The 16,415-nt window shown below is 35.6% G+C and overlaps 1 protein-coding gene across 1 annotated transcript; it reads right to left on the bottom strand.

Moving 5' to 3' along the window:
• Positions 1 to 1,332: 1,332 nt before the first annotated feature.
• LOC107560642 (polypyrimidine tract-binding protein 2-like) lies at positions 1,333 to 12,979 on the bottom strand. Its single transcript, XM_016244874.1, has 10 exons — positions 12,842 to 12,979; positions 11,514 to 11,541; positions 8,097 to 8,166; positions 7,419 to 7,603; positions 7,133 to 7,273; positions 5,379 to 5,520; positions 3,639 to 3,731; positions 2,884 to 3,100; positions 2,722 to 2,799; positions 1,333 to 2,629 (listed from the first exon to the last, which is right to left on the bottom strand). Exons 1-10 carry the CDS (start codon positions 12,847 to 12,849, stop codon positions 2,500 to 2,502), a joined length of 1,092 nt encoding a protein of 363 aa, XP_016100360.1. The 5' UTR covers positions 12,850 to 12,979; the 3' UTR covers positions 1,333 to 2,499.
• Between the last annotated feature and the right edge of the window lie 3,436 nt (positions 12,980 to 16,415).

The raw sequence follows: 16,415 nt of genomic DNA, 5'->3' as shown, positions 1-16,415 counted from the left end.
ACGTTCACATTTAGGTTTTATTGCACGCAAGTTTTGCTTTCAAATCCGGGCTTTTGATGCCGAGAAACACTCTTATGCAACTGCTAATGTAGAAAAGGGTTCGTTGTGGAACGAGAGACAAAAACTGAATTTTTTTCCTCTGCTCATGTCCATTATGGCATCTCACCCAGAGATTTCATAATGATGCACAATACAGCATAAGCAATGGAGCGTTACGGTGTTTTTACTCATATTTATGTACATGCTGTGTCTGCAATCTTTAAATTGTTCATTAGTTTGCTATTCACTATATAAATTTCATTTAGGTTTTATTGCACGCAAGTTTTGCTTTCAAATCCGGGCTTTTGATGCCGAGAAACACTCTTATGCAACTGCTAATGTAGAAAAGGGTTCGTTGTGGAACGAGAGACAAAAACTTAATTTTTTTCCTCTGCTCATGTCCATTATGACATCTCACCCAGAGATTTCATAATGATGCACAATACAGCATAAGCAATGGAGCATTACGGTGTTTTTACTCATATTTATGTACATGCTGTGTCTGCAATCTTTAAATTGTTCATTAGTTTGCTATTCACTATATAGCAAACGCCATATATTCAGCACATGGGGAAATGATGAGTGAAAATGTGTGAATTTGAACACTACCTGACATCCTGAATAACCAAAAACAACTTACATTCCAAAATACCACCTTCAATAAAATGTCAAACCACATATGTGTGGCAGCTCAGATTTCATGCACTTTTTAATGTTTTAAATGACAACAGAAAAATATCTTCTTTTGAAGAGAAAGAAACGATCTTTTCAATGCTTGGGTAAACACTTAGTATCACAAAAGTAGTACTTAATTATAAAAACAATAGTCTCAGATCATATTCGAAAACAAAGAGATACATACTGAAATAAATGAAGGTCATGGATTGTTTTAAAGTGCATGCAAAATTCAGCAAATTCAGACTAATTTAAAAGAAAAAAGCGGAGAAATTCACTGCATGGATCAATGTTTTTAGGAGTGGAAGGGCTGAAGCACATGAGCATGTGATACAGAATTAAGTGTCAACTAAAAGGATCAAGTAAAAGGCAAAGCAATTTCATATCCAGGAAGGATGGATGGGTCACAAGCGAAAGGATTTACAGAGTGGGAAATGGTATTTTTTAACACTTTTCTTGCCAAACAAATCTAAATTCATTTTTGGCCAAATCAGTTTTGCCAAAATTATTGACACTTCAAACTTTCTGAAGTTTTTTTCCCACTCTGAAAGAGAAAACGTCAGAACCATTAAAAGAGGGAACAAACAGCCGTGGAGGGCGAAAGAGAGAGAAAGCAAATACAGAACTACACAAGTGTTTATTAAGCATGCTACAGATAAAAGCAGAAAACAGGAAAGAGAAAGAGAAATCAAAACACACAACAGTCAAATCTCCCCGCTTTTGTTAGAAATTTTTTTAATTGTGCCACATCTAAAACTATGCCGAATCATACATTCCTGCAGGGTTTTTAAAAAAAACTAAACAAAATATACACAATCCTTTTGTCCCTCTCATAAATTGTAGTGTGGATTGCCAATCAATATTATTAATTTTTTTACAGCTCTTCTCATAAGCCTGTCCATGAGTCTCTTTTCTTCTAAAAAGTGAACTAAAATGCTCAATCTTGGAGTAAATTAAGACTTTAGGCACATAAACTTTGGTCCCATCTACTGTACTCGTCTTTCAAAAAAAATTAAAAATTAATTCACACAAAGAAGTGATTTCCAATCCATGCAACACTAGGAATAAAGATGCACCAGTTGGTACATGCAGAGAAAAGTATGTCATAACCTTCCACTTAGGATAAAGACAATGCACATAGATGAAAGAAAAGCTAGGAAAATGGTGTAAAATGAGCAAATAAAAAGGTTTCATTCTCTTGTTTCCTTTCAAACAACATAAGGTTTAGCGGGATTGGTGGGTTAAGAATGGGCCTAACATCTCAGTGACAATCACTAGAGAATCACAGTTTTATTTATAATTCTTAAATCAAAATGTCACAGACATTAAGAACTGAACAAACAAACTGCAAGAAATAAAAAGGAAAACGTCTGAGAGGCTTTTACACATTATACAGATCAGACACAAAAGTGGGAAAAAAAAATTTTGTTTTAACAAAACTTAATCTCACGCTCAGAAGACTGCCTGGGTTTGAGAATATGAAGTATGAAAAGATTTCTGTAAGTTTTGTAAGGCACATTCTTTTCGGTTTATTGTAAGAGGTTCAGACTTTACACCAAAACACCTTTCCGCCACTGAAGAGGTTGTGTCAGAGCGCTGACAAGAGGAAACGGGGTAAAAAAACAAAATGTCCTTGAAAACAGTCACAATATTTCCTTCTTTCAACAACTTCTTGTGGAATGGAACTTGGGAAAAGAAATTCTCAAAATTGTGGTCCCCAGTGTATTTAAACAGTCAACAGGTAACGCTAGAAAAGCAGTTGGGAGCAAGACCTCTCGGGTTGCTTTAGATGGTTGATTTGGAGAAGGAGACCTTCAGGTGGTGGTTATTACCCATGTTGTAATTATGGAGGTCGATGAGGCATTGAATAGCTTCCTCGATGGTCGTCATCTGAATTAGGGCCATTTTATGATCTCTGCAGAGAAAAAGGCCGGCAAAAACGGTCACACGAATGAAAGAAAAGTCAAAAGCATCATTTCATGAGGATCTGAATGGGGACAGACTTACTGGAAAAACTTGAAAGCTTTCACAGTGCCACCGGAGTTGGAGAACAGGACTCGGAGGTCTTCTTCAGTTATGTCTTGCCTTCAAAACATGACAGAAAAATGACTTAGCTCCCCGACGACTGACATAAAGATTGACAAGTGCCGAATACAGCTTTTTACTCACGGGATGTTTGACAGATGCAGCGTGGCAGAAGAAGGGAAAATGTTCTGGAAGTTCTTGGACCCTGGCTTTTTGAAACGATGCAGTGGTGAGTTTGTGAAGTCTTTCGTGAGACCCTGGTCGTCTAAACCGTCCCTTGGTAACTGAACAGTTTGGTGCTTCGACATCGTAACGCGAATGATCTTTGAATACATCTTCTGACCGTTTAGATGGCTCATTGCTGAGGCACATCCAAACAAAAAGAAATGAAGGGGTGAGAAACGAAAGGTCTCTTATGCTTATGAAGGCAACATTTAAAAAAAAATAAAAAACACAGTAAAAACAGTAATACTGTTAAATATTATTTGAACGTATTTTAAAATGTCATTTATTCTTGTGATGGCAAAGCTGAATTTTCAGCAGCCATTACTCATTCAGAAATCATTCTAATATGCTTATATTCACAAGAAAGATTTCTTATTAATGTTGAAAACAGTTTATTTCAAAGGAGATCATGATACTTTTTTGATACTTTGATGAATAGAAAATGCAAAAAATATATATTTATTTTAAATAGAAATATTTTGTAACATTATAAACGTCTTTACTGTTGATTTTGATCTATTTCATGCATTCTTGTTGAATAAAAGTATTAATTTATTTTTTTAAATCATCAAACACCAGTGTATTTTGCAACTTAATTGAATTTGACTGGCGTGTAAACTTAGCCATGACAATAACGGCTGTGCTGTTAGAGATGTTTCAGTATGCAGTCTTACCAAGCTGAGCCTGGTTCATATCGGCCATCTGTATCAGTGCGCTGTCTTTCTTATTAAAAAGAATCTTCACACGCTGCACATCCCCATAAACCCCTGCGAACAGAGCAGCCAGCAGCCGGAGAGGAAACGAGAGGGGGAGGAAAGAGTAAGGAGTGAGACTCACAGAGTGGAAAGATAGACCGATAGACTCAAAGAACGTTCATCGAAATGGAGAAAACTAATCACAACCTGACAAGAAGACTCGGATACATACACCCTCAAATTCAAAACGAATTAAGGAGGAACATAAATACTGTGCAAACTCAACCAAAGATCACATGCACTGAAACAAATTAAATACTTCAAAAGCCTGAAGAAAAAAAAAAAAAAAAAAGCAAAAAACGTTTACTCTAAAAGCCAATTAATGGTAATGGTTTAAAGTCAACATGCAATGGCATTCGCAATCCATTTTATTTCCGTAATGTTATGTACTTCCAAGAACATTCAACAGGAAAAATATGTAGGGCTGGATCCGATTTGATCCATTTGGAATTGATTAATAAAAAGTGGATGTTCTACGCTAGAACAGAGCCAGAGTGAGAGTTTGCAGTTGATTAAAGGGCTACACCATAACCAGCACTCACTTTTGAGGCGAAAAATTTATGTAAAGTTCACTGCTATTAAGAAATTAAAGTGCCATTATATTGTAACCTTTTTTACATTAACTAGCACTAAGTGTCTGCATTAATTATTTGTAACATTTTAGAAAAGTAGCTTCAACAATTACTAAACAACTAGTACACTATTGGTCACCAAAAATAAGTCAATAGATCAAACCAATAATTGGTTTGAAATGATATTTTAAAAAAATAGTTATCTTTTTCCACTTAATTGGCTCTTTAATATCAAAATACAGATAAACAAACAGTGAAAGCCACAAAAAATTATTTAAAAAGATGTACCATTTAAGTTGGATTAATTGAAATGTTTATTGCCAATAAAACCAGTTAAATTCTTTGTTGACTGCAAAATAAGATCTAAAAGCAAAAATAAAAATTATTGAATTTTTTATTTGGATATGGGTTCTCAGACATGCAAAATCCATCAATACTCAGCACTGGGCATAAAAGAAAATTATTGGCCAAAATTCATAGGAACATTTAATAATAAATTCAATTGTCAATTTTCATTTCATGTTGACTTTAAATAAAAGAAATAAAGCACATGAATAATAAGAAAAACATAAACCAAACAAAATAAAGGTAGAGCTAACAAGAACATACCGAAGAGCGACATGAAAGGTGAAGATGATGGTACAAATCTTCCAAATTATCTACACCAAAAAGTCCAAAACAGTGTTTCTAACAGACACAGCTTATTTGATACGCCCTCCAAAAACAAGCTCATGTGATATGGCAAAGTAAAAAAACAAAAACCTACATGCAAAACAATCAACCATGCATTAATATAAGCTGTACATGAAGAGAGACAGATAGAGCAAGATAGAGACAGAGGCTTCGAAAGCCAAGGAAAAACAAATTAATGAAAGAAAAAAAAAACTATTTAATTTGAAACTTGGCATAATAGAACTAAACAAATTCAACTGGAAAACTAAGAAACTGTTGTTACACTAGTGCCAGATTATTAGCTAACCCTTAAATGATAAATGAAAGATTAAAAAAAACAAAAACAAAAAAAACAACTGAAATGAAATTAACAAGAGATAAACAAAAAAGAGGTAGATTGCTAACGATAACATACCGAAGAGGGTAAACAGACTTTGGGGCGTAACCATCTTTAGAAGGAGAGAAGAGCAAGCAGCGTAAGACAGGAAGAGAGAAGAGTCGAGGAAGAGCGGAGATGAACAGATCATCCATAACGGAGGGTGGTTTCCCGCAGAATGGTGAAGTGGTCATGGATCATGGTTCAGGGTGGTTAATTGGGGGGTCCGAAGTTTTGTTCAAGCAAAAAACAAAACAAACAAAAAAAACATGAACAACGAGGTGTGGTCAAGGCATGGCAAAAAGAAGCGATTAAAAAAACAGGATATGAGGAGAGAAAGAAAAAGAGAGAGAGACAGACAGGATGATAGAGAGACAAAATCAAAATGGAGAAAAGAGGGAAGCAAATGCAGAATATAAATGAGGGGGGGGGACAAAAAATATAATACAGGTCAGTGTACACAGGAAATGCAGGAGTTTGGTCAGAGAATGGCTGCTTTATGCATTTCTACATTGTATAAGCAAATAATTGTGCCAAATGTAGTTACCCAGTACCAGGGCAAGGATACATTCATACTAAAAAATAAAGAGGAGCATCGGATAATGATAATAATGACCTGAACAACGGCAGAGTTATGAAGTTTTTAAGAGGCATGCAGGAGATTGAAGACCAGGTAAAGCTGAAAGCGTCACAGTTTCAAGCATTTGATTCACAGAGTTTTACCCGGTTCTTTGTGATTGCCATGCTTGTGTAGACATGAAACCACCTTTTAAAGTTATGGTGTGGACAAACAAAGTCACAACTGACCCCACATGACCCCTTGACGTTTAAATAACACAGAAAATTTGTCGATTTTATCAGATGAGCAAAGGGGTAGTGCCACGTCTATGGTTCATTAGCTTTCAAAGAGTGAGAGCAAGACAGTTTATACAAAAAGAAAGAATGATTTGCTCTGTGGAAGTTACAAGGTATACGACCAGACAGTTGTTAAACCAGAACTAATGGATTCAGATAATACAATCAATGAGAGTTTGTTGTTATTATAATAAACAAGTGGGTTTAAGAAAAACATGAGACAGTGAACCTCACAAAGAAATGTCTGGGTCATATTTCACCTCAAAATAAAAATGTGAAATTAGATTTTAAATAATTTAAGTAAAATCAGCATATAATAAGGACATTTAATAGTTGGCTTTGGACCCAACAATTTTCTTCACAATTTATACTATTTGCATTAAATATATTTCCAACAAATACCATGAATGTTCTCCAAAAAAATATTAAACAGCACAGATGTTTTCAACATTAAAAATAATAAGAAATGTTTCTTGAGCACCAAATCAGCATATTAGAATGATTTCTGAAGGATCATTACTGAAGACTCAAGTAATGACAAATTCAGCTTTGCAATCACAGGAATAAAATGCATTTTATATATATATATATATATATATATATAAAATAAAATTTGTAATAATATTTCACATAATTACTGTTGTTGCTGCATTTCTTATCAAATAAATGCACTCTTGCTGAGCATAACATTCTTTGAAAAACATTTTAAAAATCTTACAGACCGTAAACTTTTGAACAGTAGTGTAAATTTAAAAGGCCATGCTAGAGGAACAGTTTCCATGCACTCAATAAATAGAAAAAAAAAATGTGTCTTGACTGTTCTGCCCAAAGCACAATCTCACTGGTCCAAAAACTGGTCAGCATAGTTGGATTTTAAGTTCTGTTTGGCTGTCCCTTAAAGCATTTAAATTTTCTGAAAAAGTCAGGTAATTTGTTACCTGGTTTGAATTGTCGGTCTTGAGTTCTTTGTGATTGGAGTACTGTATGTAGACCGGCACACTACGGACGTGAGGCGTCACAGCAGAGTAATAATTGACCATTGTCATGGCAGCTTCCTCTGTGCTGAGCTCCAGAAACGCCTAAAACAAAAATTATTTCAGTGATGAGGTAAGATGAACTCAGTGAACTCAAAACTGTTAGTCGAACTAGAAATAGCAAATTTCTTTTAACACTCACTAACTCTGACAAAAGTGAAATTGAAAACATTTCAGCTTGCCCACGCACCTGGTTTTTGCCTTTCAGTGTGAGGATATTGGTGACCTTTCCGAACGGAAGCCCCAGGGCAATGATCTCTGTTTCCGAGACATCGTTGGGTAACTTTCTAATGTGAAGAACACGGGATGGTGGGGCATCGCCGACTCTGTCTTCAACTCGAAGTTTTTTGCTGTCACTGCCGTTGGATGTCGTATCTGCCAAAAGTGGACAGAAAGAGGACATTATATACTGGGAATAAACACATTTCTAGAGGAAAATTGCTAAATCATAAGGACAAAATATGCTGATTTAATTACTCGGGTAGGACTGCAAGTGTGTCTTAACTGTACTTTAAGTTTCTCTTCTATTACATTTCACACTATATTTCCAATCAAGACCTTTAATAGATAGAACCCAAGAAACAAAAGCTTCTCTTAATCGGGTTAAGTCTTTCCTCAACTGAATGGGATATTGAAATCTATTGTTGGAGAAGCTGTAATAAGATGCAGAGCACACATAATCGCAATTCCGGTCACATGCTTTTAAGCGTGGGTGCCCACCTACATGAGAGCGCAAGGTTATTCCCAGATAGGATCTTCTCAGATCAGATATCACACTGAAACATCTGTTATAATTTCATTATTTTAATGCCGTTCATGGTCAAGAAAACTGCACGTTTTGGAAAGGGGGGAAGTCAGGAACACTTACCGCTTATACTGCTCAGCCCAGAACTGGGGCTGTTATACATGCTGCCGGACAGCAGTTCATCTGATCCTCTCTGCGGAGACACACAAAGAGAAAAATAAAATCCCACCCTCCAATAAAGATGTTCTCCTTTCACAATCCCCTCAACCAAACAATGAAATACAGCTCTCTGTGGACAGCTTAAGGAATCAAGGCACATAAAACACACGTCCACACGCTTCTGCCTTTCTGCCTTATTTTTCTAGATTGTTGCTTTAATCTTGTTGAGTCTAAGATGTCAGATGCTGTCATCTCATCCTGAGCTGCCCACGTTCCCGAAGGGCCCCGGCGCGATCAGGCCGCCGCTTGAAGTGCAGCTAAAAGTGACGGATGGGACGGCAGGCAAATGGTGAACCGGTGCAAACCAAACTTCCTAATAGGATCATCTCAGGTTCGTGCCTTCCAAAAACTCCACCGAATTGTTCTTTATGGACGCTGCTTTTACGGCACCAATAAACCCGCCGCCGCTGCTGCCTTCTGGGCATCGACACTACAAACAATCAAGGGAATGGTGAAGTTTCACATCGAAACGACCGAAAGCAGAAGAATGCATTAAGAGATGGCAAGGTCTTAACAGACAAGCCTCAGCATCAAAACTGATTAGAACGGAAGAAAAAAAAAAAAAAAGCAGGACTTTAAAGCAATAAGATCAAATGCTTCTTTTTCCACCTGCTTTCCCAGAATGACCAGCTAACATTGTTTTCCGGGGAGGAAAATTCTGTTGTTGGCAAACAAACCGAGTTAAAAGGCCTGTGTTCAGAAGGCATCTCTGGAAAAGAACAAGTTCTTCTCTAACTATCTTGGACATAAACTGCCCCCATTCAATTACTAGCAGCCTAATTTTATGAAAAGCGGAGATGGAGACCTGTAACAGGCCGGTATCTAATATATAAGGGACAATTCTACATTTCCGCACAACACTTTTCTTTCTACGACAAAGAATCCAATAATGCACTTAAATGGCTTGGCAATTCTTTGTCCATTCAAAAACAAATTACGTTTGCATCACCCTAGGCTTCTTTGTCTTTTGTCGTGTGGCTTTGACGCCACGCAATACGCAAATACGTTTAAAAAAAGAGGGGAAATAAATGCTAAACCCTGAAGACAAATTATGTTCCTGAAAGCAATACTAAACAAAAACATATATTGTATTTTTGAATGAGGTGACAGTAAAATTGGCGAAGACATATTCTACCCTATAGCTTATAAGTCAGACAGGACAGCAACAATTAAAGACAAAACTGGATAAATCATATGACTAACATATAAACAATGTCTGATTCCGGCTAAGCTCATCCCTCTGACTTTCAGTGACCAAAATTCATAAAGGTCAGTATTAATCTACCACCAAAAAATGTTTGCAAAGGAATGGTGAATATTGCTTGTAGATCCCATTCTGGCTGTTAATGGCAACTATGCAAAGTTTGCCAATGTTTGGACGAACCAAGAATTAGAAAGTGTGCGATAGCAGTGTAGATTTGAGATAACCACAATTACTGTTCATTTTTAATTCCAATCAGACATTGCCATTGAAAAAAGGCAATTTTAAGCAAATATGGCAAGAAATGCACATAAGTGTGAAAGCTAAAACTTCACTTGCATTTATCATACATAATGTCATATTTTGGAAACATTTGCAAGGTCAATGACTCATGGGTTTAATCAGACTGGCTTAAAATGGCATGTTAATGTGACAAATTTATGGTGGAAATACTATTGCATAATATTCCAATATTAAAAAAGAATAATCATCATCAATATTATATTGCCATAATGCAATATTAAGTGTGGCTGGGTTCCATACAACATTAATGGAAATAAAAAAAACAATATTTTAAATATTAAAAGGTGCAAATATTTTAAGTATTACTATTAAAGGGGTCATATGATGCGATTTCAAGTTTCCTTTCTCTTTAGTGTTACAAGCTGATTGTGCATAGATAAGATCCCTGAAGTTGCAAAGACTAAAGTCTCAAACCCAAAGAGATATTCTTTTATCAAAGTTAAGACTCTGCTACGCCCCCCTAAAATGGCTCGTTCTAACACGCCCCCACATATCTACCTCACTATGTGGAAATATTTGCATATTGCCACCCAAATGTGCACACAGAGAAAGTAGGTGTGGTTTCTGTAACCGCAGTTAGTGTTGAAGCAGCCATGTCAGGGAGACGCTGTGTGTTTCTAGGCGAAAGCAAAAGCACTTTATTTGGCCTTCCGAAAGTAGATGCATTTAGGAATCTTTAAGATTACTTACAACAGAACAGCAATGCATTTTATGGACGACCGTTTCGTGAACCTAGGAGAGGAGGTCATTCTGACTTTGCTATGACAATCTGGCGCTTCTGAATCAGCTACTGTTTTGTTATTAGTTTAAGTATTTGCTATTGACTGTTCAAATGCGGAGTTTTGCGCATCGTGTGTGTGGGCGAGAGAGAGAGAGAGAGAGAGCGTGAGCGCGAGAGAGGGGGTCACATCATAGTGGAGTCAGCTGTCTTAACCGTGGCTTGTGTACTGCACACATACCAGCTTCATCACTGTGTCTTTCACGCGGCTCTGTTGCCCTTTTGGGCTCTGTCTTTACATTTATTTTGAAAGATGAAGCTCGCGATTATGGTAAGGGGTGTTACATTTCCGACGAGTGCTTGCGCTGTTCAGCCAATCACAATGCACTGGGTCAGCTGGCCAATCAGAGCAGACTGCGCTTGTGGAAGGAGGGACTTTGTAGAAAACGAAGTGTTTGAGAGAGGCGGGGCATAGAGGACCTACAATAATGTACAGTATTTGAAAAATAATGTGTTTTTTTAACATTAAAGCATGTCAACATATTCTGTTACACCAAATACACAAAATAATGATCTTTAAAAAGCATCATATGACCCCTTTAAGAAAAAAATATTAGTAACTATATCCTTGTTCAATATTTATGTACAAAGACTTAAACATTCCAAGTTCAACGTGAATATACTGCTTCTACAGGTGCATCTGCATTAAGCTTAATAGCTAATCTGACACTTTAAAGAGCAATTATTTGTATAGCAATTAATCACATGCCAATTTTGTAATCGAGAGAGTCCTATCTCAGAGTAATTATTAAAAAAAAAAAACCCTAGTTTACCATGTAACAGCGGTAGAGGAAACTAACCACACTGCTCTGGTATCTATGGGGTCAAATTTCTGTTGTGGTTTCCACTTGTTCTCACCACTGCAACAGGCAGCCATCTATTAAAAACGAAATTCCGATCATGAATGATGTACTATGCTGCCTTTGTCAGGTTGCTATTGCACTGCAAAATCCTCCATGAGATTATTTAGGAACCACCTATCCATCCATCCATCATCCAGACTACATACTGCACAAAGGATACTGAAAACAGTGTTTACCTTTACACCAACTGCGACGTCACCAATGCTGTTGAAAACACAATGTGAGATTTGATCAGATACTAAACACCAGGAATTTACATGCACAAAGGGGAGGGCTAGAAATCCTTTAATCTGAATCTTTTCAAATCCCCTCCATTATTATGACACAACAAATTAAGCTGATGAACATTTCAGTATTTCATCATCACTTTATCCCACTCTTCCTCTAGCAGGCCAGAAATGCACCTATAAATGCTGTCTAGGTAGGCTGCTCACTAGGCTTCAGGACTATAAAGTTCATAAAGGATATTTTGATATCTAGCTAAATTAATTTTGAGGCTAAAAATACTGCATGCAGGTCACTAGGTTAGGGTGACCATACGTGCCATTTTCCCAGGACGCGTCCTGGCCAGGATTTCTATATTGCCTAAAATATCTAGGTTTTGGCTTAGTTTTGGTTTGGATGTCATACACCGATCAGACTGCACACGCAAACAAAGCCAAAACCTAAATATTTTAGGCAATATAGAAATCCTGGCCAGGGAAAATGGCACGTATGGTCACCCTACACTAGGTTATGAGACTTAGATGCTCAAAAATTAAAACTAGTTAGGCAGATCACTAGGTCATGGCATCATGATGTCCAAAAATGCTATGTAGGTAGCCAGGTTACTAGGTTTGGGGACTATAATGTCCAGAATGCCGTCTAGGTGACAACCAGTTCACTAGGTTTTGACACACAGCCCTAGAGTACAGACTGGGGTTAGTTGGTTAACCATAACTAACATATTAACTATCAACATTTAGATGTTTTTCAGTTTTAAATGCAACTCGACACATTTTATAATCACTGAGAGGGGTTTTATTTTATACATTTTCTGATGGTATAAAAGCTAACGTGAGGCTAACAAAAGAAACATGTAATTACAACCTAAATGTGGCCCACTTGGGAATGAAATCAAATTCTAGCACATTAATATATTAATTACAAATCAAACTAGTTAAAAGACTCGCTTAATTAAACTACTGTTCAATTTTGCGTGCACAACGTGAGCAAACAAACAGCTAGTGAGGCGAACCTGCTAACGCATGCTTGCTGTTTTTGGACACATTTTTGTTATGTTTACTAATTTGAGTCCTTGTGCTTTTATATCTTGGCATTTCATACAAGACAATACAATACAACCGTTACAATAAGATTATGAAACAACGGCTGTTCAAGTGTTACAGCGCTAGCGTGTTAGCAGCATTAGCATTCCAGTAAGTGTGAATAAACTCTTCTAATTCACGTTCAAATAATTGTTTTATATATATATATATAAATAAAGAGCGCCTTTAATGCTCACCCGTCCATTTCTGGTGATCTGTGTAAAAAAAAAATAAACCCGCTGAAGACTTAGTGTGTGTGTTATTTTTCCTCACTGGCTTTAGCAGAGAAACACACACACACACATATATACCGCTGACAAAATGGAGGCGGAAACTGAGACACGAAGAAACACACATACACACACCTACTGTGAACCCACAATACATATGAGATACACACCTACTGTAAACTCAAACACCATTTACTGTAAGCCTGTAATATATAAAATAATACATGTAATAGTCTATATTAAGCACACACATACCAACTTTAAATAGGTCATATTTTATTATAAGCAGTAGATAAAATAATAAATGTAACAGATCCTAGAAGTTTTATTGCTCAGAGCTTGGACAATTGTTTCATTATGTTGTCAAATTCAGCTATACAATTTCGTTTGATTTCATACTGAAACTGAGCATTTGTGAAACTATTAAGATCTAATCTGAAACTCTAGAAGAGACATGTGAGATTAATAAGGTCCTCTCAGAAAATACACCTCTGAATCGTGAAATTTGTAAAAAAAATAAAATAAAAAATAAAAAATTTAAATTCCGTTTGCCTTGGAGGAGACAATAACTGATTATATATATATATATATATATATATATATATATATATATATATGTGTGTGTGTGTGTGTGTGTGTGTGTGTGTGTGAATAGGCTACATAACATGTGAGACGGTTTTATAATCCACCTTCATGTAAAACTAATTTTTGTCAATACTTATTATTTAGTTTGAGTTATCATTGTTGTTGTCATTAAATAATATTAGGAACCAAAATTTAGAGTGAATCACCTATCATAATTAAAGTGATTATGCATAATGCTATTAACATTCAACAAGCCAGTCAAAACCGCTGTAGCAGGCGGTTAGATATCATTGACTGTGACAGACTTACATAATGGTATTTTGGCTCCGTGCTTGATGCCCCAGGTGAAATTAAAGTCTAACAGTTTATCTTAAAGAACCTGGGATTTAATTAAAAATGACATTTCCCCAAACACTTGGGTCTAGTTTTGATTCTGAGGCTGCCATGTTGGAATTAGATTCCAGGATCCCTCTGAGCAAAGGGGAAATAAGAAAACTGTCAGCTGATCACCAAATCTCAAACGTTTATCATTCGGTTCTTGGCACAAAACAGCCAGACGGTTCTTGACACCAAGTCCCAGCTGCCATAAAACAAGTAACATTCCTTTTAGCAGAATCAAGCATATGAGAAATGATACCCAACACATTGATAGGTGTCTTCAAGATTAAAAATGTAGGTAAAAATCAATGTATACGTAAGAGTATATGCAGGGTAAGTTTAGTTGCTGTAACCATTTTAATTAGTTTTTTTTTTTTACTTAGCCATGCATTGGACAAATAAATTTTTAAATGCAAATATTCTATATATTTGCTCAAATATATTTAAGTAACAAAAACTGCATGCATTATAGTTAAAATTATTTAAAAAAATAAAAAAAATAATTTAATTTAGAAAAGGCAAAATTGAAAATTATTTGAGATATTGAACAATTATAGACAGATATGTCATACTTTACAGAGTTATTATTTTTAACTAAAACAAAAATGATTGAAACAGTTGAAATGATTGAAAAATAAAGCTGGAATAAAATCAAATCTAAACATTAGATGAAAAAATGAGAAAGATTGTCTTGTTACCTAACTAAAATCAGTTTAGTTACAATTAATAACTGGAAATTAAAAATAAATACAAATAAATAATGAAACAAAGATAAATTCAACCTAAATGGTAATATTTCAAAAACAAACAAAAACTAATAAAAATGACAAAATTACATAACAAAATTTAATTGAAATAAAATTCAATATTAAAACAAAAACGTGATCCAAAATATTACTAAAAACAAAATAGTATATAAATAATACAAAAAGAACACTGCACTATACACAATAAAAAAGACTACATTTGTGTTAAAAATCATTTTATATGGTGTATAATCCACTTTATACAGTACAATTTATTTTACAGTGTGCCTGAGGCATAACAGAGGTTTTTCAATGCAGATGTCCCACTATCATGTTTTATCAGGCATTATGTCATTCTTCTGATATCATCATGGGACTGATGTAGTCAGGAGTGATGTCACTGCAATTTGACCCCAGTGTTGTGAAATGTGTTGTAGTCACTCTGAACCGACTTTGGTTCAAGTTTATACGTTAACTGTCTTGTATCCAGTACATCCTTTTAGTTACTTAACACTGATGAGATCTTACCAAGATGTGCAATTTAACTCTGTAATTTACTAAATACATCATAAGATGCTCAGAAAGTAATGGTTAAATCACAGCGATTCACTAAAGAATTATAGTGTACATTTTGTACAAACAGGCTGTGGGTGTATTGAACTCAAATGACAACCTGTAGAAAATAATAAGTGACAGGTTTATAGATTCATGGATTTAATAGACTAATAGACCTTTTCGACCATTCTTCAAGTGACTCGGACCATACTACGTTAATGGCAGCCTGATGCCTGCCATTTTCTTTAATTACCAAAGCAGCACTACTTCTGCAATATTAAAACCTTGCATTGATTTTCATTTTTCTACATATGTTTTCTTGCATCTCACCTGCTTCCAGCATGCAGGCCTGCCATCTCGGTCCAGCTGTACCAAATCAATGTCTTGAAGGTCCAATTTAGCACTGTATTGAAAATCTTGCAGCTGTCTTTTGGAAAGGCCAAACACATCCCCATGGGTCTGTTTGTGTGTTCGATCATATTGTGTTTCTTATAGTGCATTCTGATGAAAATGGTTTGGAGTGCATTATGAACCAGGCACAAAATGGAACGCCATGCAGTGACTATACCATTACATAGTATGGGTATTTTCCACCAGAATCTGAGGTTTTTTTTTCCTTTTCCTGAGAGTGTATGTGTTAGTGAAATGTACAATGTTTCATGTTTTTAATACATGTGTACTCAAAGAGATATGATATTCATAGACTATACATTCACACCACAGCCACATCAATGTGGCTCAAATTTGATTTTTTTTTGGGACACATCTTTTTGGATGACAGCAAAAACAAATTCCAATCTGGGCCATTATCATATGTGCAAACAAATTGGTGACTGAATGGCAAGGTGTTAGACCTTATTAATATATGGACCACCTTATTGTTAATTTATTTACTTAAAATAATTTAGTATAATAAAAATAAATATAATAAATTCTAGACAGATAGATAGATGGATGGAACCAATAGAACGATAAGTAGAATGATGAATAGATGGATGGATGGATGGATGGATGGATGGATGGATGGAACAAATAGAACAATATAATAGAATGATGGGCGGATGGATGGAACAGAATGATGGATGGATGAATGGATGGATGGAACAGAATGATAGATGGATGGATGGAACAAATAGATAGATAGATAGATAGATAGATAGATAGATGGATGGATGGATGGATGGATAGATGGATAGATAGATAGATAGATAGATAGATAGATGGATGGATGGTAGATAGATAGATAGATAGATAGATAGATAGATAGATAGATAGAT

The sequence above is a fragment of the Sinocyclocheilus grahami genome, unplaced genomic scaffold, assembly GCF_001515645.1.
Source record: "Sinocyclocheilus grahami isolate Dianchi unplaced genomic scaffold, SAMN03320097.WGS_v1.1 scaffold737.1, whole genome shotgun sequence".
NCBI classification, from domain to species: Eukaryota; Metazoa; Chordata; class Actinopteri; order Cypriniformes; family Cyprinidae; genus Sinocyclocheilus; species Sinocyclocheilus grahami.
The sequence above is the reverse complement of the archived record's forward strand: the minus strand, read 5'-3'. Positions and strand labels throughout refer to the sequence as shown.